The 26,477-nt window shown below is 40.0% G+C and overlaps 1 protein-coding gene across 3 annotated transcripts; it reads right to left on the bottom strand.

Moving 5' to 3' along the window:
- Positions 1-2,620: 2,620 nt before the first annotated feature.
- Positions 2,621-25,317, bottom strand: slco2b1 (solute carrier organic anion transporter family, member 2B1). Of its 3 annotated transcripts, XM_046410637.1 has the most exons (16): positions 25,181-25,317; positions 22,674-22,801; positions 21,487-21,624; positions 20,916-21,078; positions 19,844-20,068; positions 16,727-16,825; positions 13,883-14,013; positions 11,386-11,476; positions 10,907-11,071; positions 10,555-10,744; positions 10,195-10,339; positions 8,776-8,936; positions 6,741-6,805; positions 6,024-6,144; positions 5,615-5,702; positions 4,802-5,507 (listed from the first exon to the last, which is right to left on the bottom strand). In XM_046410637.1, the coding sequence occupies exons 2-15, from the start codon at positions 22,758-22,760 to the stop codon at positions 5,627-5,629; spliced, it is 1,857 nt and encodes a 618-aa protein (XP_046266593.1). In that variant the 5' UTR covers positions 22,761-22,801; positions 25,181-25,317; the 3' UTR covers positions 4,802-5,507; positions 5,615-5,626. The 3 variants fall into 3 exon arrangements, with proteins under 3 accessions (XP_046266592.1, XP_046266593.1, XP_046266594.1); XM_046410636.1 differs by lacking the exons at positions 4,802-5,507; positions 5,615-5,702 and adding an exon at positions 2,621-4,564; XM_046410638.1 differs by lacking the exon at positions 5,615-5,702.
- Positions 25,318-26,477: the final 1,160 nt, after the last annotated feature.

Below are 26,477 nucleotides of genomic sequence, written 5' to 3' on the forward strand. Positions count from 1 at the left end.
TGATTGTATCCACCTGTTCCCCATCACCTCCATGTGTTCAAATAGTCTGCGTTTCCTTTGTCTTGTGCCAGTGTGTTTCTTCCGAGTACCTTCACCCCAACCTTGCCTTTGCTGCAGCTGCACTATTGCCATGAGCATCTTTGATTTTTGTCTCTGCATCAGAGAGATTTTATGTTGTGAGTTTCTTAGTTCAGGATTTTGCCTTAGAAATCTCCTAGAAATAGTTAGAAGGTGAAGGAGTGATTTTTTTGTTACCTCTTAGATTCTCTTTGTAGATAGTTTGTCCTCTGTTTTGAGAGTGATTTTTTTTTGTTCCTTGTAGATTTTCCCTGTCGTTAGTTTTTTGCCTCCTGTTGGAGTGATTCTTGGTTTTAGAGATAGTTGTTTATTTCATTTGTAAATTTCTTAGCTCTTTTGTTTCTTCTCTTCAAAGAATAATAATTTTCATAGATGCGTGTCTTCGAGTCGAAGACGTGCTTCAGGTATTTTCATAGCCATTTGTTTTTGTCTCTCTGTATGAAGTATTACCTGGCTGCCTTAAAATAATAAAGTCAGCTTAAATATCTACCTGCTCTGCATCTGAGTCCTGCCTGAGCCTGATCCTGACAGGATCCAGGTTTGAGATGGTCCAGCTCTGGTTTGGGCAAAACATCTACAGCTGGTTTTAGGCTTGAGCATGAAATTTTGGTCCATGAAGACCTCTGCTGCCTATGGATGCAGAAATGTAGCTTGGAAATCAGAATAGAACAGAATGCCTTTATTGTCACTATACACGTGTACAATGAGATTAAAAACCAACTCCACGGTGCAAACAGTGTAAACATAGAATAAAGTAAGAATAAGCAATACAATATATGAATAAATATGGTGGTATTTACAGTGGTATATATATATATATATATATATATATATATATATATATATATATATGTATGTATGTATGTGTGTGTGTGTGTGTGTGTGTGTGTGTGTGTGTGTTGCAAATTATGGATTGAATATTGCACATAGAAAGGTATTGCACAGGAGGTAAGAGACCGGTGATTGAGGTGAGTGGACTATGGCATCAGTGCATGTGAGAGTTCAAGGTTATCATGAATTCATGGTTATTGCTTTTGTGAAGAAGCTGTTTTTGAATCTATTTGTCCTTGTCCTGATGTACCTGTAGCGCCTCCCTGAAGGCAACAGGTCAAACAGGTTAAAGCCAGGGTGGGAGCTGCCCTTACTGATGTTTTTGGCTCGGCTGAGGCAGCGGGAGGTGTAAATGTCCATCAGGGAGGGGAGAGGGCAGCCGATGATCTTCTGTGCTGCCTTTACAACTCTCTGGAGCCTCTCCCTGTCTGCAACAGTACAATTACCGTTAAATCAGGTTTTTCATAGACACGTTTGAGCCTGCAGCAGGAAACAAGTCGAGCTGTTTGTGCTCCATCTGACACACAGTCAGCAGCTGCTGTCCGGACATGTCTGATCATCAGAGCTCAGGAATGTTTGATGACGATTGTACTGATTATTGTTCTCCCATTCATGTTGAAGGATATGTGATCAGGAGTGCTAAAAACTTGTCTGACAGATTGTTGTTTTCCCTAAAAACTGCTGATGCACTCAACAGATCATCAGTAAAAAGTTAGCAAGACAAGCTACCATACTTAAACACAAAGGTGCTATGAGCTAAATGCTAACGTCAGCAGGCTAACATGCTGTTGTTTACACAATGCTCACATTGTAGTTTAGTGTGTTAGCATGCTAACATTAGCAAATGAGCAGGTGGGAATGTCATGAAGGTATTTAGTCATAAGCCAAAGAATTGGACACATCAAATGCTGACCTGATGATGGCACTAGATGAATCACCAGAGTTATCAGAATTCACTGTGAGGGAAACATGAACATGTGAGCTACATCAGTCGGTCGGAGGGCTGCTGAGAAGATTCAGTCTGAACAAACTGTCATCCTCTGTGTCAGAGGTCGGCTAAAAGAATCTTCCTAAAATGTTTTGAGTGTTTACGGTCACAAAACATCATCTTTGTTCCTGTCCTGCTGCATTTTGAACACTCAGGTTAACATTTGCTAATGTTTTCACAAACTTAGCAGTGACAGCAGAGGATCAAGCGCTCCAACCTGGTTCACAATGCAGAACTAAAGAGGACCTGTATATTATATATATAATATTCCTGTACGTCTGCCCGTCCTGGGTGAGGGATCCCTCCTCTGTTGCTCACCCTGAGGTTTCTTCCATTTTTTCCTGTTAAAGGTTTTTCTGGGAGTTTTTCCTTAGTCGATGTGAGGGTCGAAGGGCAGAGGATGTTGCTGATGTTATGTTAAGCCCTTTGAGACAAACTGCTTGTAAAAATGGGCTATACAAATAAAGTTGACTTGACTTGACTTGACTGTAAACTGCATGTCACACTTTCATTTTTCCTGTCTGTTTACAGACATGTGGACAGACTCGCTTCATCCTCAGTAAAACTGTCAGCAGTTTTCACACACCGAGATGAACCTCCTTCCTCAAAACACAAAGTGCCTCAGAGTAGTGAAAACCAACACCTTTTTTAGATCAGGGTCGTAATGCTGCATACATAATGAGTTGACCAGGGTGGCTAAAATAAAAAGCAGAACAATTACTGTCCAGTATTAACTCTTACTCAGTGTTTATTATTGGATATTGGACATGATACACATGTGATAAATCATCTTTTCATGAGATGTGATGTTGAGGCAGCACAAAGCAAACTTGACTGACTTGAAATTTCTGGGTTCAGTTTGAGACTTAGAAAGATTGATGAAAAGAAGGAGTTTCGAAAACAGAAAACCAGAACCACTTAAAGTTGACTGAACAACAAGCAGATACTGACAATGCTGGTGACCCAGTTTGCTAACTTAAGCCTCATGCAGTAAAGTTATGGGAGACACACATTACACTTTTAATCAGTAACACTGATACGATGTTTTGTATTTCTACAGAAGAAAAACTTCTCAGAGCCTCAGAGCTGAGCTGTTCATTTGGTGTTTTGGTATTTCAAAATGTATTAACAGCAAAAACAAATATGAGAGGAGAAACAACATTTTCATGAGAAACTTTTGACAGGTTGATATTCAAACAGCTTGTATATCCAATGTATGTGACTGTTATAAAAATGTGCTGCAGCCCCTCAGTACATAGCATGAACAATAACATAAAACAAGTGTCACTTCTCGTCACAGCTGAGCAGGAAATGAAGAAACTCTCTGTCTCGTGTTTTACATTTTTAGGTTTTCATATTCTCGTGGGACAAAACAGAAAAACATGAAAGCGGTGACCAACATGCTGAATCATGGATGTGTTACAGAGCTGGACAGTTTTTATAGCTTATTTTGATGCATGTATGTGGCTTCACTAGGAAATCGCAGTGGAGAGATGACAGGAAATGAGATGAGATGAGATGAGATGAGAGAGAAAAATGGACCAGACCGGGTCACATGACCAACAAAAAGAGCTGAAGCTCTGTAGCCTTCCCCACATTAGTTTTTTGACCTGATGATTGTGCCACAGTAAAAGTCAGAGGGTCACCAAAGTTATTACTGTTCATCCTGAGAGGAGCATGCATGTGTGAACAACACTTCATTACAATCCATCAAATAGTTGTAGAGATATTTAAGTTTGAACAAAGGTGATTGACAGACACTAAGCCAAGGTGCTAACAGCTGCTGCTAGCATGGCTACATTTTTTGAAGAATTGAAATCGGCTCACAGATCAGTTGCAATGTTCAAACTTTGCTGAGAAGACAAGCTTAATAAGTGGAGGTGCTCTGGGCTCACTGCATCATATAAAAACATCATGAAATGATGAAATGAAATAATACAATAATGACAAAACTGGAAATGAACAGTGGTGGGAAGTAAGTACATTAACTTACTACTTGAGTACAGTTTTGAGGTATTTGTACTTTTTATCAGAATTTCCATTTTATGCCACTCTACCTTTCTGCTACAGTACATCTCAGAGGGAAAAGCTGCAACATTAAAGTGATTAAAATTGAACACATTAATGCATTACATTCCAATTATATTTATTATTCAGCACTTTATGGACTTCTATTCAATATAAACACTTAACAGAGTATTTGTAAATGTGGAATATTGTACATCTTCCACCACTGGAAATATTAGTAGAATGTGTACTGAGTATTAGATGTAAAAACAGTATATATCACGCAGTATGTCAGGCTCATCCTGCAGGCTGATTGGTCCTTTACATGAAAGGCTGGAGAATCACTCAACACACTTTGACTAACTTATAGCTTCTCACCATCTGAACAAACTTTCTGAACTCTTCTTGTTGTCTTCCTTTAGCCTCTGTGTCCTTTCTTTTCTGCATCCTCTTGTTGTATATCTTCAGGTTTTTATATCTTTCGTGTCATTGTCTTTAGATGAAACATTCTCCTGTGTTTTCTGCCCCTTCACCAGCTCGTAGCCCCCTTTACGTCTCGGCTCAGGTTCTTGACGTCTGGCCATCCTGTGCAGGACCACGGCACACAGCAGGAAGCAGAGCAGTCCCCCACACACGAAGACCACCTGCATGCCAAGAAACCTGCACAGAGACACGTGGTCTACAGCTTGTGGGCTACCATGCTTTGAACCAGGTCCTGGCTGATGTTTAAGGATTTTCTAAAACCACTATGAACTGTTCATTCTGTATGTTTTCACAATGACTTCGCACTCAGGAACAACATGTTTTTGTGCTAACAGTGACATTCTTCACGGACAAACCAAAATTGATATTGTAAAATGATTTTTTCTATTTGTTATTGTTTTTTGTTTTTTTTAAATATGCTAATAGTTTTTAAATTTCAGACACTGGATGACTGACTCCATCTTGATGAATTGGGACAATGATAGGAAGAAAACCAGGACCAGATGTGAACTTCCTGATCTTCAAATGTACAAACTTGTTTCTGAGAGTTGAATGGGGGCAAGGGACAGCAGATCACCAGAAGAACCACAAATTACAGCTCACTATATCTCTTCACAAGTCCTGTCTTGTCTGCTGTACCTTTGTCTGTAGCTGTAGCTACTGTTAGCTTAGTTAGCTGTGGCGCTAGAGGCCCTGCACCTGACTGAAGTCTGCCTGGACCGAGATCTCAGATCACAGGGGAGGTCACTGTGAACCCAGCTGGACACCAGACTGGGACTGAGCCTCTGAGACCAGTAAAGGCCAAGTTGAGGACAGAGGACACAGTACAGAGGTAATTTACAACAACTCAGAGAGGGAAGGTGAAGCAGCAGAGGACTGAGAGAGTCAGGTATCAGCAGCGTGTTGAGCAGGAATATTTTCATATCTCACTCTGTGAACTTAGGCTTTATTTGGAACAAACCAGAGGTGAGTGTGGAAAGACAAACCAAGACAGTTTGAGTGGATTTTATTTCGTTTCTGTCTTGTCTGAATGAAGTGGGTTCAGCTCGAGGCAGTTCAGCTCGTCTCAGTTCAGTTAAAGAAAGAAACTTGAGTTCAGAAGGTGTGCTTCTAGATTTTCCTGTTTAGAAAGGAAAACAGGCGTAAGAATATTTCCTTTAAGGATATTTTGTGAGTTTGTTTTGTTTCCTTACTGTACTAAACTCTAAGAGAGCTTGTGAAATTCACCAAACTTGCAACTCATACACATCTCCTGGCTGGAACTGCAGGAGCCTCAAGAGGTACAAAGTGGTATTGCAGACAGGACGGGCTGCAGCTCAGTAGATAGATAGATAGATAGATAGATAGATAGATAGATAGATAGATAGATAGATGGATAGATACTTTATTTATCCCGAGGGAAATTCAAGAGTGGTTAGCATGCTTACCTAGATAGATTTCTCTGCTACACAACACAGAGATATCTCCAAAATAACATCAGCACTGTTGATGTTAGTCCATTGTTTTATTGTTTTAAACTAAAATTCTGGACATTTCTTCCAAATTGCATCTTTAAAGATAAAGTCTGAAAGTCAAAATAAAATTCTTCACATGGTCAACCTGTACACAGTGTGACAGAGCAGGTGAATGGACTCACCTGTGTCTGAAGTGGTCCAGGTTATAGTAGAGACAGGAAGTATGTTTGCCACACTTTCTACCCCACAGGATGCAGGTGGTGTCAATGACGCTGCCATACAACACTGGGCCAGGCATGAACGCTGTTCGCGCGCACACACACACACACACACACACAGAACTGTGATGACAGAGGACTGACTGTTGCGTAATCAGCCTTTCCTTAGATTTAAGCACCTGAATAATCACAAGCCCTGCTCATATTCCAAAGGAAATCAACGAACTGATCTGATGATTCATCAGGGTTTGTTTTCTGGCTACTATGCTGGAAATGTCTCACTTTGATGCACCTGAACACCTGAACCTGAAGGCTCCAAGCCTTACATACAAAGGGGGCAGCCGTGGCCTAGAGGTTGGAGAAGCGGCTTGTGGTCGCTGGTTCGATTCCCGCACCAGACGGGCAGGAAAAATTTGAGTGTGGTGGAGTGATAATGTCCCCACCCCCCATTAGCTGGCTGATGTACCCTTGAGCAAGGCACTTAACCACCCTTGAGCAAGCCCACTGCTCCTGTGTGTTTCACTGCATGTTGCCTGTTGCATATGTGTGTTTCAATCAGTGACAGGTTAAATGCAGAGAAGTAATTTCCCATCTTGGGATTAATAAAGTAACTTAAATTAAATTAAAAATTGAACCACAGACTCAGCTTGTCTGTTATGAGTCCATGGCTGATGGACTCACCGAGCACTCTGAACAGCATGTACTGAACTCCCACTGCAAAAGACTTGTCCTCTGTGGGCACCGTCCTGCAGCAAACACAAACATCACATTCATGTTAAGGTTCATTTTTCATTCTCTAAATTCATCTTTGTGTGTTTTCTTTGCTGACATGCTGAAACAGCACTGGCAGTTTCTATTTCAATTGTTCTGGTTCAGAGGTGCTGAATGGCCAAGATGTTAACAGGAGCTGTCTGACTACATGTAGACAGATTACATTAACATGCCTTGCCATGTTGCCTGAGGGAGGCTCCACAGTGTTAGATAAACTCACTGTGTTCACCCACTGAGTTGATCAAGTATCCTGTCAGTCTGCAGGTTAAAGTGACAGATTGAACAGTGTATAGACCACCCATTAATTATCAAATAACTACTTTAATATCTCCAAGGCTGAGCTCAGCTTTCTACTCAGAGTAGAGACGTTGATCCTACGCATCGAGAGGATCCACTTGAGGTGGTACCGGCATCTGGTCAGGATGCCTCCTGGACATCGCCCTGGGAAGTTGTTTCAACCTTGTCCATCTGGGAGGAGACCCCAGGGCAGACCAAGGACACGATGGAGGGACTATGTCTCTCACCTGACCTGGGAACGCCTCAGCGTCCCCCAGACAAGCTGGTGGAAGTGGTCAGGGAGAGGACATGATGGGCTTCCCTGCTGAAACCGCTGCCCCCGCGACCCAGACCCAGATAAACGGTAGAAAATCTTTAATATTTGTTCATTATTCACGGTGGATTTTGAATAAAAATAACTCAGCCTAGAAAAATATGAACAGATTAGAGCTTGTAGTCATTGTTTAATGTCAAGTCTAACTTCTTAAGGTGACATCGGTGAAGCTGAGAGAACATTAATGATGTGACAGCTGGCATCTTTATCCACCAGGGACAATAATATGGAACAGGTGAGTCAGCAGCTGGGGATCTGGTGACCAAACCCTAACCCTTTGATCTGAGGTGAGGTTTAGGATTTTTCAAGAAAAGTATTTTCAATAAACTGAGGATTGTGATTAAATATGAACCTGACCCGTAGCAAAAAATAGTATACTTGAAGTTTATTTTATTAAGTATGCTTGAGTATAAGTATAGCACGTATACTACGGACCATGTACTTGTAGTGTGCTAGAACGTATACTATTTTAATACTTCTTCGAACTAAATTGGAACATTTTTAAGTTTATAAAAGTACTTTAGGTACACTTAATAAGGTCTATACTTCTAGTCCACATTTTAGTCTACTGAAGTATACTTAAAGTATACCACAAGTACACTCTTCTATATACTAAGTACCGTATATGAAATGTATATAAAAAATAAACTTCAAGCATACTGCTTCAGTTTTAGTATAAAATAAGGGTACACTTGGTGTACTTAGTACACTTGGAGTGGAGTTGGGGGAGTTGAGAAGAAATAAAATAAAAAACTTCCCAGACCTCTCCTAAAACAGTTTAGTACGATTAATTTTTGTTCTTAGGTTGTGACCTATAGTGGCTGCTATAATTATCATGGGAGCAAAGGAGGACCTTGGATGATGTGGCATCAGGAGCAACAAATCTTGCAGAGGGAGGATATCAGATGATTGGACTCTAACTAATGAGGCTCCTGCTCATGTCACAAGTAAAACCAAAAGTCAACAGTGAGTTAACTTATGTCATATATTAACTTATGCCATGTGTGTAACTTGATTTACATAACTTATGGACTTACTTTACAACAAACTACCATATTTTCATAAACTAACAAAACTGTTTCACAACGTTACTCACATGAAGGTCTGATATGCCTGTCACTGGTACTCCCCCATGATGTCTTAGTCTGTGTCAGACTGACTCTGGCCTGACGTGCAACTCTCTCTGTGATCTCTTATTTAAGCACAGCTCATCACATATGACATTTGTTTTTGTTGTCATGACAACAGTACAGGTGGTGCAGCTGCTGCTTTGGAACAGAAATAACTGATGATTTCCAGATGTTTGCAGACGTCATGTTGTGGTTGTGTTTGTACCTCAGTATCATCATGTAGGAGGGTGTCTGTGAGAAGGAGGCGATGAAGCTGGTGACGCCCAGAAGGGCCATGAACGGGAGGAGGAGGTGGGAGCATCTGCTGCCGCAGGTCCCAGGAGAGGCGGAGCTGAGGCCGCCCACACACCGACACTTGGTGTAGTTCTACAGAAACAGACACACTGTGAGACCCCTCCACAGGCTGCACTGCGCAGTACGTATAGAACAAGAGGATTAAAATCTTTGTACTGAAGTTGGCACTAGCTGAGAAACCATGATCTCATTTATATATTCTTTTTTTTTTGACAATGATTGATTGATTAATTGAGAAAATAGTCATGACATGAATTGATAATGAAAATAACAGTAAGAGCAAAGAGGGAAGCAGGAAGAGTTGATACTTCAGTTAGCTCAAAGCTAACATCTGTCCAGCTGACGTCTGTCTGTCCTCAGTCACTTTTAGAAGAACACAGCAGGCAGGTTTGTTTTGAACACACCTTCACAGTGGGGTTTTGTTCAGCTGTACGTGTGCAGTGCAATGACTTTTGTATTTTTGTCCATTCATTCATTTTGTCCGTCTATCTGATGAGACACATTAGCTTCCTTCCTGGATGTTGCTGAAGTGATGTTCTGTGATGTTTGTGGGTGTTGAGTTTGCCATCTGTCACTTTCAAGACATTGAAAAAGAAAGATTTCATTGAGCTCATTAAATGTCCCTCTATCTGTCTTCTGTCTAAACAACATCCTTCTCTCTTTCCAGGTTGATCTCTTCACTATCATCTTCAACTTCATCTTACCACAGTCAAGCTCCTCTGGAGCTGCTACAAACATCTGGATATGATGTAATTTCCTGCACATTTTGCCAGTTGTTCAGATTTGAACTTTGATTTTTCTGTTTCTAATGTAAAATTACTGCTAACACAAAAAATTAAAACACTATTAACAAATAGTTTCAATGCATCCAAATAAGTAATTTTTCAGTTTCACTTTCAATTTAACATCCAAATGATTTGTATTTGAAATAAAATGTTCATTTCTATTTTGATAGGATTCTTTTATGCCTCTTTTGTGGAATCTGTTCAATGCTTTGGTTTCTGACTGTTTATACCCCAAGCTTTCCAAAGGATTCAGTCCCTCAACAACTGAGGCTCACACAGACTTATGATTGACTCCTGTGAACACTAATCCTGTCTGTTTCCACAGAAATAAGTGATGGTGGTATAAACATTGGGAATGTAAACGGTGTTAAAAGAGGATGAAACTGTGAGAGGGAGAACAGATTACAGTTTGTGTGTGCAGAAAGAACCGAGAAGCTGTTGGCTGCTTTGCTGTTACTGCACACAGTGGGAATGTAGATTTAAAGCTCTGTTAGTCAGAACATGTGAAAACAGGACTATTTTTTTTTAAGGTAAATCATATTTACGATGATTTTATTGCTGTCATCTGTTTCTATGGTGATACAGCCGGCATGGCAGGGAGACCTGAACTCAACACCATCTGAACCACAGACTGGGTTAAATGCCTCCGGGGGACACCCACAGTCACTGCTGCATGACAACACATCAGAGCTGAAAAACACACACACACACACATTATAAAGATGTTTTAGTTTCAAAACCTTTAACAGTAGGAAATGAGTTGGATGTGCTGGAAATCATGTGGACTGTTCATGGTTTAATTAACAAGGTGAGTTCTATGGCACCAGAGTAACAAAACCAAATGATTTGTTCAGTTTTTCTTGGAGTTACTCAAACAGTAGACAAGCAGCTGAGGGTGTAGATACCCGGGAGGGAAGATTCCCGACACCTTCTGGGTGGGACAACCAATGAGCAGCAGTGGCGTAGCGGAGACCAGGCACAGCAGGATGGCAACACTGCACAATCTGCTAGCACCCCTAACCGATAGATTCAACCTCCGCATCAGAACTCCACCCAGCACAGTACCCAACACCGCCAGCGGGATACAAAGTCCTCCTGAGATGAAGACATCAGGAAGATGAAAATGTTGGTTTGATTTCATCCCAACTTTCCTGTGTTACCATCAGTTTGATTCCACTGTACCTGATACAGCAAAAATAATTTAGATATCATATTTATGCCCACTCCAGGAGATGAATGAACTTCCTGCTCTCTCACCTATCATCATGATGGAAAAGGACACAGTCTGGCTAAATTGTCTCTCAATGAACTTGGCCATAAAGGTTGCAAGGCCAGCCAGCAGCGCTGCCAGGTTGACTTGAGCCAGAACCACCAGCAGGTAGATGGGGCTGCGCAGGGTCCGCAGAGCGATACGAGGGAAACCTGAGACACAGTGGTGGACAGTAAGGTCTGGGAGATGTAGATATTTATCCTTAAAGAGCAAGTTCACCCAGAATTCCTGGCACAATATCAAACCCCACCATAATACAGATTCATGTCTTTTTACAAATAATTTTCCAGTTACAGTAGACAATCTACAGATTTCATTGCGCTTTTTATTTTAATGTTGAAGCCAGCAGAAATCTTAGAATTTGAATTTTTGCACTAAAAGACTTGTGGCGTCGCATTGACCCCCGTTTGCTGTCGACACTCAGCCTCATCAGCCAGGAAACAGATGAGGAAAAGAAGACTCTTACTTTTGAGGAACTGAAACAGAGAGAGTTCCCGGACTGGGTCTGTCTGCTGCTGCTTGCAGTCTGGTCTGGACTCAACATCATCTGCATCATCCTGCACAAATATGGAAGCAGAGCACACATGACATGCTGGACTTATTTATTTTTTTTTTTTTGTGCGGGTTTCCTGTCACTGCCTGCAGACTGAGTATTTGGTTCACATAAAACATAAACGTGATATAGCTGCTGGTGTGAAGACCTCTGCACACATCATCTCTAGTAAAAACATGATACTCATTTATTTAGATTTTACATTTGACCTCAGACAGACATGATCAGAGATGGATAACATGAACTGTTAAACAGATGCACCGAGGTTCTAACATGGTGGTCTGCACCCAGGCTTCCCTTTTGTAGATGTTGGCTCCTGATTAATGTTCATCGGCATATTTAGACAAAAATGGGAGCCAAGCCTGGAGGTGAAGCTCATTTATCAGTGGATCTACATTCCAGCCCTGACAGATGGCTGCTGAATAAATGAGTTTCCTTGGCAGCATATTTGGCTCTTCTTGGCTAATGTACAACAAATCCAGCTTCATCACACAACTGTATTTACAGTCTCAAAATTCATTCTTAATGTTGAGATAATTTGTTCCTGATAGACAACACTCATCTTGTAGATACTAAATGGCTGTTGGTCCTCTCTTCAGTCTTATTACATTGTTGTGTTTGTTACAGTTGAATTCATCACACAGTCAGACAAAATGAACAAAAACAAGTCAATGATAGCAGCTGTGCTATATGTTAAACATCGAGCTTCAGTTTAATCTGTTTCAGTCCGTTGACAAGCATTGGCTCCTCTAACCACAAACATTTTTTCAAAGAAATGAAGTAATGAATGCCAGCAGGTTGCTTAACACACTCTTCTATCTGATATGAAATGCACACCAACACACCCAGCAGCCAAAGTAATCAGCAGAGTCCAGAGTCTTGTTTAACAACTCACTGAAGCCAAACTTCAGAGTTACTTTCGATTTCAAAATCACTTCATGACAGAGATGTTTACCAAAGTCTTTAAAACTGAAATCTACCAAGACTAATACTGCTAACAACTACTACAAAGGTCAGTAGGCAATGAGATTTACTCAGTTTTTTGGCACAGTTTCAATCATAAAATTATTTTACAAAATAAAAGCAAGAAAACCACATTCAGTCTTGTGAGATATGCCAGACTTGTGGAATTCAGATAATCTCTTTGTCAGTCTGAAAATGTCAGTAAAGTGTAGCAGCAGTCGTGGTTGTGATCATAATGTAAAGGCTGGAGAGTTCAGACAATTTTTAGGAGTTATCTCAACCTCTTTATCTCAGTATTTACAGACTCAGAACCACAGGTAAATACTGGTGACTCTTAGTTTTGTGCTGTTCAACACACGAACAAACCAACCATCGTACATCCTGAGTTCAGTCTTTATACTGAATTGTGAGATAAAACAAACACAAGGCATCAGTAAGTGTTGGGTTGTCATCAGTTCACATCATCAAAATCTCTAACATACTGAAACTTTAACATCCCTCCTGTGACAGGAAAACTCAATTATCTACTGTTTAAAAGTGAAAGTTTGGGTGCTTTTTATTACTCAGGGAGTCATTGTAGATATTAAGCAACCATTTAATGGATTGTTTTTCTGAACTTTCTGTAGCTTTCTTTTTGGGGACTGAGTCAAAACATACTGAAACACTGTTTTTATTGTCTGGCTGGATATTTCCTAACTAAATAACTTTAATAAAAAACAATCTGTTATATTACTCAGATTTAATTGAAAAACATACATGATGTCAATTTTGACACACATTCCTGCATAAGATGGCTTTTTACTGATTTTACTCTTGAACGTTCCCAAACAAAAACAGAAGACAATTTTTTAATTGGTTTAGCCTAACATGCCATTTTCTCCTGTTCACTTTCAACCATAAAAGAAAAGCTGATAAGCTGTCAGATGTTTGTTTAACTGAAGCAGTAAACACATAAAGATTCCATAGGTTAGGGTGATGGTGATTGGTGTTGGTGTAAGAATATCAGGCTAATCCAGCAGTGTTTATTACATATATTATTACATTTACAATGTCAAGTAATTAGTTACCATCAGCTGGGTCGACAATGTTGTAACTAACACAAAAGAGTGTAATCTGCGACTCTAAATATCCCTGCAAAGCTGCATGTTCAGCCTTTGTAAAATAAATCCACAAATCCAGTGCTGAACGTCCTCTGTGGTTATTCTTTTATCTACGTTGATAACAGTTCACATTGTTAGCATGACTGGACTGATGTTATCCATCCACTAGCAATCCCATCATGCCTTAGATTGTGTCTGTTGACCAATCAGAGGCTGTATTTGATTAGGGTATACAATGTCAACCCCCACTGGATTTGTAATTAACTGCAATTCCCATATTTGTAATAATGTTTCATTTTTGTAAGGACACTGCTATCTTTAGGTCAGTCAGGAATGTTTCTACTCACCTCTTTGGGCATGTTTCTGGGGAAGAAGAGGTAAGGTAATGCAGTGAGGAAGAGGAGACAGGATGCCACCAGGAAGCCAAGCCACCAGGCTCCCACCCAGCGCAGATCCTTTGGGTCCAGTTTAATCTGGTCTGGAACAATAAAAGAACACAAGTCAGTGGGTTATTACAGGGCAAGGAAACTGTGTGGAAGTTTGACTTTTCACAGTCTGCCCATCATTACCTCAATATACCGACAGTATGAAATATTGCTGGAACCCTATGCAGAGGGTGAACTGATAAATTCAGTAAACTTCTCTGAAAGAATACGTTTCTTTTTAGATATATGTTGACATAGGTTTTACTGATGATAACTCAACAAAACTATGAACCTCCTCTCGGGGGTGTTATGGAACATCTGGGGTGGAGGTCTCTGATCCCCAAAACCCTTCATGACAGCTTTAGGAGCCTGAAGAAGTAGACGTAGAGTTGGGCGATGTGCCTGAGCAGGATGAATTTAAATGTGTTGGATTAAAAGAAACTGTGATGAAATCACAGATTTTGTTCATCCCATTTAATCTGCATTTATTTCATTCGGTTTATTTTTTTCAAATTAAATCTAATCATGTCAACTGATTCCTCCTGTGTGTAGTTTAGGCAAATAAAGTTTGTTTGATTGATAACCTAAACCTAACTGAAAGCAGGGCTTCACAACTTTTATTTTTTGTTTCTTCTTGTACCAGAGCTAAAGCTGAACATCCATTTCCTTTCCTTTGATTTGGACCTCACTGATGAGTACATGAGATGAAGCTGATGAAACATTTCAGTGTTGCTAACTAATAAAAACTTCAAGATGAGTTTGAGTTAAACTACAACTAATGATCATTGTCATTCCTCATTAATCTGGTAATGATGTTATTGGTTCATGAGTTCAGTGGTTGGTTTATTAAAAGTCAGAAAGTGCTATAAAGTCTAATTGCTTGCTTTGTCCCCTATCTACATGAAAGGGGAGACTCTGGAAAAAAATATAAATCTGAACATCTATGAGGTCTTCTGGACATGTGCAGAAAAACAGTTAAGCTGTTTGTCAGTCACAAGACATCAGGAACAATAAAATATAGTTTTATGCGGAGAACCAAGAGCATCCAAATCACAGTAGCTACTGCTACTTCTGCTGCTATTACTACTGCTACTTGAGGCCGGCTCTATGCAGGGGCAAGAGGCGGCAACGCCCCCTCAAATAAATGTCTTGCCCCCTCAAATCAAAATGTTAGAAGTTGAAAAAACAACATTTTAATATCTTCACAAAATGAATATATTACAAGTTGACAAAATATCTACAATAGTGGAGAAATCCGCCGAAAAATGGACACGATGTCCCTCGTTTCCTCTCTCCCTTAAGTAGCTGATGTACTTCCTTAGAAGTATTTTAAATGCTCGAAAGACATCCAAACAAACATCAACTTACTGTGGCCAGTCATGTTTTCCGAGGTTGCACAGTGAAACACTTTTACCTCGGAAGATTTTTCCAAGTTCCGAGTGTAAATGAACGCAGCAGAAGCAGCAGCGTTTTCTCAGCCACACCAGGCTGTAGTTCTGCACTGTTTTGTTTCATATAATCACAGCGGTTATTACAAAGCCAGCTTACTTATTTTCCTCTCCAGCTTCCGGCAGCTCACAAAGAGAAAGTTAATGCTGTGTAATGCATCTGTTTTTCAGAGCTTTTAAAAAGCGCAGTGCTGCTCCTGCCTGTATTGATAGTAGAGGCAACGATGCTGCTGCTAGCACATCAGAGACAGCAGCTAGCATAACTGCTACTTGAGCATCAGCAAGCGCTGCTTCTCCAGTACCTTCCCCAACAAGTGCTGCCCTGAAGCAGCCTGCTCAGCTGCCAGATGACTTAAATCACCATCTCAGCCAACACTGGGTAGTTACCCAAAGCGTACATTTGGTACAACATTAAGATCATTTAATCCTGCCTGGTACTGCACACGACCAGGGCAAAGCAGGAGCTTAGTCTTCAGGTGGGACACCCAGGTTGGACAGGTCTGGAGGTAGAGGCCTGACAAAGTGCAGTCCACTTCTCCAGGTTGGGATTGGACACATAGCTAACAACCCAATTCAATGAAGAAAACACAGTTAGTATAAACACAGGGGAAACAAAGTGCTGGAGGATGACGTTCTTCACATTTCTGAGTGCCCCCTCATATGCCTGCCTAGAACCAGTCCTGCTGCTACTGCTACTACTGCTACTACTACTACTCCTGCTACTAGTAATTATAGTAAAAACTAGTAAAAATTAAATGAAAGTTGAAATTTCAATTTTGAACTTTGAAGAACACAACATTGTACTTAAAATAAAAATAAGTGTGGGATAAGTTTTTTTCAGTTTAAATATAAATACAAATTTTATTCAGTTCAGACTTCAGGTCAGGGTTAGGCTTAAGGTTATTGCCCCTACTGTCCCATGTAAATGATTGATAGGAACAAAAATCTTTTGGTGAATTGCAGTACAGTAATTTTACTATGCAGAACACAGGAGTTGCTGGAGTATCCCTGCCTCGATCAGTCAGTTTGTGTTATTGTGAGACTTTCAGTGGTGGAAGCAGTGCTGGGCTGAGGGAGTGGAAACCTTTCAACTACTGAATCAGTCATCAGACGGCATGCAAGTCAGTTATGTGTGTTATTTATTGGCAGCTCTATGCTTTGTTTTTATCCTGAAAAAAATGACCAATATTAATCCCACCCACACACAGGCATTCATCTCCTTCTTTTTTAAATGAAGAGTTCAGATCGAGTTTAGCTGTACTCTAGCTGTTTAGCAACATTTCAGTCCAGCTGCGAGTTATCAGGTGTGTCTCCTCACCTCTGGAAATCTTATCAAAGTCAACATAAAAGCGCAGCATGAAGGAGCCGGTGATGAAACCAAACGCTGGGCCGATGGAGGTCACAGCGAGGAGGATGCCTGAAAATCAAGAAAATCTCATTAACCTTTCATTCTTTTCTGTCTGCTTGCAAGGCTTATTTTAGCTGGATCCATGACTAGCCTTGTAATTTCGAAAGAGAAATGGTTGTATGACCCAAGCACAGTCTAACTGGGTTCTGCAGGGTTCTGCCTGCAAAGTGCCAGTCAGTGTTTGTAATGCTGGAGGACCAATCAGGTTCTACCTCTGTGTTGTGTTACTTAACTGATGAAGAGAAGATCACAAACCCTCGCAATTACAAAAATTGCAAATCAAATTGTTATAGCTAGCTCATTTTTATTCTTGTTTGAACTGGGTGATAACCTGAATTTTTAACAACTATGATAACTTTTGATTGTGAATAACGGTACTCAAGCTTATAAAAGAATTAAAGTCATTGTTAGCAAGTCAGCTCATGACCAAAATTTTAATATTTAAAAAGTTGAGATTAAATCTGTTTCTCCATTCCCAGTTACTTAACTTTTCACTAATCTTTGTGAACGTTTGTGTCTGCTCTGTTTGTAATGTGTTGTTATGTGTTGTGAGCAGCACCAGAAGTGAAGAGTATGCAAAAGATGAACAGCAGCAAACAGGAAAGTTTATAAAATTTAAAAAAAAACATTCTGTCAGCTTTGATTTGACTCAGTGTTCTGGTTGACTCAGTGTTCTCAGTTAAAACATTTTGAAATTTTGTCTGCTCCCAAACACCATAAGTTAATTCAATAATTAATATCTTGATTCATTGTGCTGACTTGTAAAAAAAATGTTTTCCAGAAACTCCCAGATTTGTGTTCAGTCTAACCAGACAGATAATTATTATTATTATTATAGCTTCAAGCTCACAGTATATCAGGAGGTGTTACTGCCTATCAGGGATTGATTGATCAGGGTCAGCCTCAGACTGAAACAGGTTTGTTTTATAAGCAGAGAACCTGTAGATGCCACAGGCCGTAGGTCAAATACAATAAGTCAAATGTTTTAAACTTAAAGTTGAACTAACAACACATCACCCAGTCACATCAGCTGCTTCTCGCTTGGTTTGATCCCTTTTTCACATTTTTTACACCGCTGTTAAAGAACTGTGGGAGGTTAAAGAAAGTGTAAGAATGTGAGGAGTCAAAAGTACAAGCCTGATCCAGAGTTGGTACATTAAAAAAACAGAATGAAGTCATTTGTCAATCTTTCTCAATTGCAATACAATGAAGATGATGCATTTAATGTTTGACCTCCTCAACTGATTTTTGCAAATATCTGCTTATGGTGAATTTGATACCAGCATCACATTTCAAACCATCTGGGAGAGGGGACACCACAGCCTGGAAAGTTGTGGACTGCTTAGAAGAGCACCTGTCCGGAACATTACACGGGTAAACAAGTTCATTGGTAACAGGTGACAGGATCATGATTGGGTATTTTGGGGATCTTGGGTCTCCCTGATTGCCTGGCCCCTCCCACCTCACTGGAGGATTGGCTCCACCTGCTTGGATATAAGCTGGGTGGTTTCAAGATGGCTTCTTCTTGCTCCCTCCTGGGGGCTGTTGCCTTTCAAACACCCAAGCTTGTTTTGTTTGATTTTGATTGTGTCTCTGAAATGGTTGTTGCATGGACCCCCTTATGCTCCTGAACCAGCTGGGCCTAACACTTTGAAAGGAGTATCATTGAAAGGCTCATCACTGTGTCTGCAAATGATGATGAATAAAATTCAAATACTGACATCTCTGAACACATCTGAGATAGACTGAATGTATTCTGAAGAGTCCACATTCCAGATTGTTTTTAGAAATCATGACAGCTGTGTCCCCCAGGCTAAAGAGTAAAAAGAACTGCCAGGCTGTTGCCAACATTCAAAGCTGTGATCTGTAATGATATGGGGGTGTGTTAGTGCCCGTGGCATGGGTAACTTGCACATTTGCAAAGGTACCATTAATGCTGAAAGGCATACACAGGTTTGAGTGCAGCATGTGCTGCTATCAGATGATGTCTTTTTCCCAGCTTTTTCCCACTGTGTTACAACAGTGTGACTTCACAGTAAAAGAATTCAGGTACCAGACTGAACCAGCTGCAGTCCAGACCTGTCTCCCACTGAAAATGTGTGGAGCTTTATAAAACACAAAATATGACAGCAAACACCCTGCACTGGACAAATGAAGTCATACATCAAGCAAGAATTAAAGAATTTTACTTTAATTACTGTTGGAATTTGAAAGTGAACTACTTGGCTCCCAAACACTTATCGAGCTTCAAGTCACAGCTGTCTAATGTTGTTGAATACAAGCAGGAGGTGAGACAGGAGAAATTCACTATCTGTCTCCAGTCTTGAAAGTTGTAAACACTGAACACACACAGTTTAGAGCAGGCATGTCAAATTGGTCCACAGGAGGGCCGGTGTGGCTGCAGGTTTTTGTGCCAACCAACCAGAGCACACCGTTTGACCAATCAACTGTCTGAAGACAGAGATCAGTTGATTAAATGAGTCAAGTCTGGTGTGCTGCTACTTGGTTGGAAAGAAAACTCGCAGCCACACCGGCCCTCCTGTGGACCAGTTTGACATGCCTGGTTTAGAGTGTGGATCAGTGTAAACGCAACCACACACCACTCTGATGACCTCTTCTGTTACCATCAGCTGACTGCATTGAAACTAGAGGCTTATGAACTGTTCTGTTTGGGTTCTGTTAGCCCCTGACTGCACCAAGTTCTTGTGAGATTTTAACCACACAAATTAATTTGAACTCTTTATAAACAACAGGAACACGAGTGGATTTCATTTCTGAACTAAGATGAAGATGATGGTTTTATCGTCTTCACAGTCTAACTTGTGCTGCTCCTTGTTAAATAACTCAATGGTTGAACTGATCAGGGATCAGACAACAGCTCCATCACTTTTCTGTATGATTGCCTGTGTTGAAATCAATGGTAATTGATGTAACTGTAACTTTAATGACATTGACAGACTGTCAGCTAATTTAACGACTATTACTTTATCAAAACATACAGAATTGGTATTTCCTCAGCAGGCGTACCGAGGTAGAGCGGTGAGTTCTTCTTGCTGGCATAGTCATCAATGTAGGAGATGCCGAAGGGCTGGATGGGGACGGCTCCGATACCCAGCAGCAGCTGACCCAACAGCAGCAGAGGGTACACCACCTGCTGGACAGGGTTCTCCAGCAGGTTGCAGCTCTGATTGGAGGATGATGTGGTGAGGAGGTTCTCTGATTGGCAGAGGCCAGAGCTGTTATCACTGGAAGCTGTTGGGAAAGAGACGGGAAGGTATGTTTCAGATCAAGTGCCCCCCAACATTTATATTTACATTTCTGGCTCATGTCCTACATTCAGAATCATAATCAGAATCACATTTATTTACCAAGTACGTGTGACCATACAAGGAATTTGACTCCGGATTTTTCTCTCTCCTGTGCACCATACAAAATACAAAATAACAAATAATAATAATAATAATGATAAAAAATGAAAATAAAGTATTTACAAGAAGAAAAAACAAGATATAAATATAAATACATATGTACATGTACATCTCATGCCCCCATCACTCAGAGGTCATCACCGTGGTCTGTAACTTAATGAAGCTAAGACCAAGGAGATGCCACTGACCTTCAGACAGAAACCTCTGGCTCCTGCAGAGTGAGACATTTAAGGATCTGCGAACTGTCACTAATAACTGAAGTCTGATGGGAGAAGGGTCAATAATACTTTTTTCATGAGACAAACAGTGCAGAAAACTCAGCAATAAAAACTGACAAATGCATTAATTTGTTCTAGCAGCTAATATTGTGTTAAACAGTCACTTCACTGTGCTGGAGTAATGCTTTTCTGTGATACACCTTACCCTAGACAACTACACTTGCCAATCAATTGTCCTGCGGAATCATCAGTTTTCTAAGTTAAACATTTAACCTCTTGATGGTCTTACATGAAAAGTTAGAGGGTCACCAAAGTTATTTCAGACATTCATGACCTGAAATTAATTGTCTGCGGTCACCACATTTTGTGGAAATCCAGCCAACATTTGTTGAGTTATTTATTTGTTCAGACTTTTGTAACAATGGAACAAGATACGTGTGTGTGAGATCTCACCACTGATGCTGTCTGTGTATTCATAAGGACCGCTCAGGAAGTGTGGCATCGCCATTAGCAGTGAGGCCAGGCAGGCCAGCAGAGCTCCACCTCCAATGTAGTGTGGCCTGTGAACTCGACTCCCGAAGAAACTCACGAAGACTATGAGCACTGTATTCCCCACCTGGACACACAAACAGAAACTTTACTTGGTAAAAATTCAGTGAATTTTTCTTTGCTTTAGTAGAATCAGTGTAATTGGAGCCATTTTGAAAAGGTTAATGTTTTCACTTTTGACACTTCAAATACATCTTACTGATACTATTGCGCTCAAGTAAAATATTTTTTACAGTATTTAGATTACTGTAAATTTACATAAGTAAATGATCAGAATATTTCCTCCTGTACAAAAACATAAATCTACATCTGTATTTCTGAATAGCATTCATCAGTATGCAAACAATCCAGAAGAGATTTTTGGGAAGATGTATGTTTGTCCTAAATTTTTTAATGTGGTATAGAAAACAGTAAATGTAAAAAAAAAACATTCTCAGCTGTTTTTCATAAACCGCAGAAAGTGTCCTGGACTGACCTCGTTGAAAGCAGCCAGCAGTCCTGACTTCTGGCTGGAGAGACCGTAGCGTCTCTCTATGGTGGAGATAGAGCTCTTCATGTAGCCTGACACCAACAGCTGTGCCAGCTGCAACAAACTGTGGCAGAACACAAAGAACTGCAGGGAGGAGGTCAGAAAGGTGAGCAGAGAGACAGAAGATCAATGACAGTAGCTGTTTCAGTAGCTGAAGGTGCTTTTCTGTTCTCTTTTTTTAATAGTACTCTGATTAAGTCTTCACCAAATAGCTCATGATTTTAATGATTTTGATTGATGAATCTGAATTCCAATGCAGAAACAACAAAGACTTGAAAGCACGAGTGACATTAGCTTTTCAGACTCATGACGTCATGACTTGTAGAAAGGAAATGATCGGAACAATACCAGGATGGATTTGAGGAAGTGGAGTTTGCCCTGAGACAACACAAATCTGCCGAGCTTGAAGCAACAAAGATTACTATTTACTAAAAGCTTGTATCTGTAGCAGTCACAATTGCATGTGGGGAAAAACATGTGTGGCTAGACTGACTTCAGCTCACCTCCAAACTCTGGAGGGTTTTGTTTGCAGTCAACACACAATCAATCCGTTAATCTGGAACAATGTGTGATGGGATGCTTGTTCACATTGGTACAGCTAAATCATCAAGTTTATGTGCCGTCTGAACAATCACTGCATATGCATAGGACTGAACCCTTGTGACACCACTAAAATCATCAGGATGTTGTTTTACAGTCTATATCCCCTCTGGATGTGCTGTTCCTCAAATTAAATCTGGTACATTAACAACAAACACAATGAAAATTACACACTGATGGTGCTCCATAATAAAGAATTAAAAAGGAAATAAATGCTGTGGTCTCCCCTTTCCACCAGCAACTACAGCATTTTGAAGGGAATCTTCCTTCTGTATTTCTGACCAATGAGAGAGCTGCTTGCTTGGGCATGGCACTTGTTTACAACCTTTGGAAGGCTCTTAAATGTTGCTTTGTGAACACAATCAGAACTTGGGGGAAATACGCTATATCAGCTGTGTCAGCCTAGTTAGTAAATCAGGACAAAGAAGTGAGGAGACATAAATCATGAGGGCAACTGAACATCGAAGATAGAAGTAGTTTCAGAAGAGGTTTTTGTTCTTAGTTCAAACACTGGATCTGAAGCTGAGACAAACCTTGATGCTGTTAAAGGGGCTGTGGTGCCACACAGAAGGTCGTGACCTCACAGGGTCTGCGTTCCTGTTGAGGTCATTCGAACCCATAGTTAAATTTTCACCACACCAACTGAAGAACCGAAGAACACCTGTAGAGTGCAAATGGTCAAAGATAAACCCACACTGATCTATCTGTCAAACCACTCAGCACAAACAAAACATATACTCATCATGTGACTTCCTGTAACTTTTAACTTTTAAGAACTAAATGTTGACCAAAAACACGTTGAGTTTCTGCTTGTTTTAATTACTTGTGAAACAAAATGTTTTGCTAAAAATGAAATGTTTTGTTAAAAGTGTGAAGGTGTTGTATGTTCACACAGCATCAATTAAATTGGACACATCTGAAAATAGATGTAGGGATGGACTGGACTGAGCTCATCACTGCTCTTTATTTTATTTTTTTAGGGTTTAAGTCTAATGCAATTTATTCTTCCAGCTTGTCTGAAATGAACAGACAGGAAGGCTTGGAAGCTTTTACTGTGAAGGACAGGAGGAGCAGAATAATAACAGGAAGGGAATATATAAAAAATATTTAGAAAATGTTTTAATAATATAAATTATTCATTTTCATTACCTACACTTAATTTAATTATACACAAGTAAACATTTTCTTCATATCCGACAGTTTTTTGATCTCAAAAACAGTGTGTAATAGAAGTAAGAGGGACATGGAAGAAACAACGGAAGAAAACAATAAAAGAGAAAGAGGTGGGAGTCGGCCTCAGAGGAGCAGGAAGGAAGAAGTTCTAATCAGCAGAGGAATGTCAGCAGAGTGAAAGTCAGCTTCTGATTCAGTAAGGTCATTTTATCATTTCATCTAAACCCAAACACAAAAAACTCCTAGTCACCAAACAACCGAGGACCAGAGCTGAACAATAAAAGCTTAAGAACCTCGGACATACCTCATAATGACAAGAATTTCCCTCCAGGGTTAAATAAAGGAATTCTGATTCTGATTCTGATAGGTCACAAACGACAACAACAATAACAGTTTACTAACCCTTTCCATTACCTAACCCTAAAACGACTCCAAAACACACAGCGGACAAAACAAACTAGACAACCATTTTCAAACCACTACAAGTTGTTGAAAAGACTAATGAGCAATCATGACCAAACTACATATTTTATAGTTAAACATGCTATATATTTCATTAATTCTTCAGTTTTGTTTATTTTTATGTCTACATGCCAGCAACAGCTGTGAATGGACCTTTGGGATTCAGAGGTAGCTGAGTATGAAGGCAAACATTTAGATTTTCCAGTCAATCTGCGTTCCAGCCCTTGCTTATAAACTCTGCGTAGTGAGTGAAAGAATGAGGCCATGATATAAGCAGCTGTAAATGAGTTTCCTTTAAAGGGCTCAGAGATGTTGAATGATGCTGAATGGAGCTGGTTCAGCTGGTTCACTTCAGGATCTACCGAGAGAGGCTAGAAAACCCTGCTGAGCGCACTGCCATGTTAAAGGAAATGTGTGGGTGGTTGGATGTGTAAGCTGATTTAAGGTCATCATCATTGGTAAAGTGTGTGTTCTAGAGGAGTAATGAAGAAGTCAGCTGTCAGTGAAGAGAGGATGAAGTGTTGTTGGTGACTCCTTTCTGATGCTCTGAAGGATGTGGGGAGGAGGAGGCGCTGTTGTTGTTTGGCTTCTGGCATGGCTCTGTGAATGGTGGTGTCACCTGTTTAAGATTAAATTTCCTACTTGTTCCTCAGAAGATGAATCCTACTGACTTTAGCGACAATCACACACTCACAGTGACATCAACAAGTTGATTGGTAAAATCTCAACCACCACTGAATGGATGAACAAAATTTGGTTCCATGTGGTTCATGAAGACCTACTGAGTGAATGTTTCAAAGTTATTTCCCCTAAAAACAAAAAAACAAAAAAATCTTCAGATTTAATGGCTGCTTCAAAGTCTGATACTGGGTGAGAGCACAAAATGTCCAACTGCAATCCCGTTGTTGCACTGCTGTGCAAAATCCATTTACCAGAAACATTCATTTTATGCTGAAACATACAATTTTCTCAATTACCTTATTTTGTGTAGATCATAGAGGCATCGACATTAAAGTCAGACTGTTTCACATTTATGAACTTTGTAGCTGCTTTAACTGAAATGCCACACAATTTTAGTTTAGGGAAGCAAAAGTATAAAAGTACATAAAATGGAAATGATCAAGTTCAGTACAAGAACCTAAAAACTGTCATGAAGTACTTTAGTGAATGTACTTGATAATGTGTCGATGTCTGCAAAAAATAACACAGCAGCAGCTTTCATTTGTCAATCGGAGCAGCAGAACTGTCATTAAATCAGCTTGCTTTTCTCTTTGACTTTTGTTAGGAAACTGAACCAGACTTGCTCTTACAAACCAACTGCAACAAATCGGATGAATCCCATTAGTCCCATTTTGAAGGCTGAAAGGTCCCACTCAGAAGAAACAAAAGATTCATTCTGACTCACAGTGAAGGCAGCGGGTCGCCTCAGTTTCTCAGATTTTTCTCTCGTGATTACCAAACCATTTGTCCAACTCTGCTGCTCCACAGCCCAGGCAGGAAGGAGGAACTGGAATTTGAACCCTGTGTGTTGAAGGCAGGACTGAGAAAAAGGAAAAGAAGGGGGAGGAGGAAGAGGAGAAGGAAGAGGAGGTTAAGTTTTCAGACCCGCATGTATAATCATACAGCATGAAAACAGAACAGGTTTTACTTTCTTATAAAAACACATTAAATCTATATGAGGAAGTTTGAATTTTCTTTACACACAAACATTTTGCTTCTTTATTTTATACACTTTAGTGTGAAACAATGTTTTGTTTTTGTTTTTTTTAATGGCCTGCATTTTTTTAACTAGTCTATAAATATACTGTAATCTATTATCTAAGTGGATTTGTGGACATCAGAGATGATTATAGCTGCTGGATATAACTAGTAGCCATTGTGAGAAATAAAAATAAATGATCAAAAATAAATTACAAACATGTTTTTCACTTGGCAGAAAACTTTGGGGTGTCTGTAAATAAGAAACATATGATGGAAAAAGATTTGTGGCATACATCGAGTTTTGTTTGTGGATGAAACATTTGAGTCAAAACTCTTTTGTAAAACCTAAAAATCACAAATGAAAATTACAATTGGTCTAAGAAAACAATTATTACATTATTTCCAATTTAACAAGCAATAAAATAAAATGGTGAAAAATGCACAATTTCAAATTCTTCATTTTTTTGTCTCTTTAATTCTGTCTCCTTAAATTTATAATCAAATAAAACTGTAAATATTCAACTGCTGCTTAATTTTCTTTTTGGTAGCCTAACTGCTTAATGGACAAATCTGGTGATCATACTAAACATCGGTAATCAGTGACATAACCCTGAGATGAGGAGGGAAGCAGAGTGATGTCATCTTGTATGGTCACATGACAGCAGCTGGAGTGAACATGTGTTTCATTTGATGTGTGACCTGCAGGTGGAGCTAAAGCCAAACTAAAGGTCCTGTGCACCCACCACTTAAATTGATCAGTGGTGAAAAGTACTGATAAAATGCCGTGCTGTCCTTTCGACTGGCACATTTTCATAAACATGTGACGTTACTCTCTGTAACTTCAGCTCTGCTAAACACAAATATGAAACATGTAGGGCAGCTCGTGAAGGCTCCTGAGGGCCCAGCATCAGGTATCATTGTTATTTACCCCAGATTTGTATGCCATCATCCCTCCTTGAGCCGCCACCTTAATGTGGTGGAGGGATTTGAGCACCTGAATA

This window comes from Scatophagus argus, chromosome 14 (assembly GCF_020382885.2).
Source record: "Scatophagus argus isolate fScaArg1 chromosome 14, fScaArg1.pri, whole genome shotgun sequence".
NCBI classification, from domain to species: domain Eukaryota; kingdom Metazoa; phylum Chordata; class Actinopteri; family Scatophagidae; genus Scatophagus; species Scatophagus argus.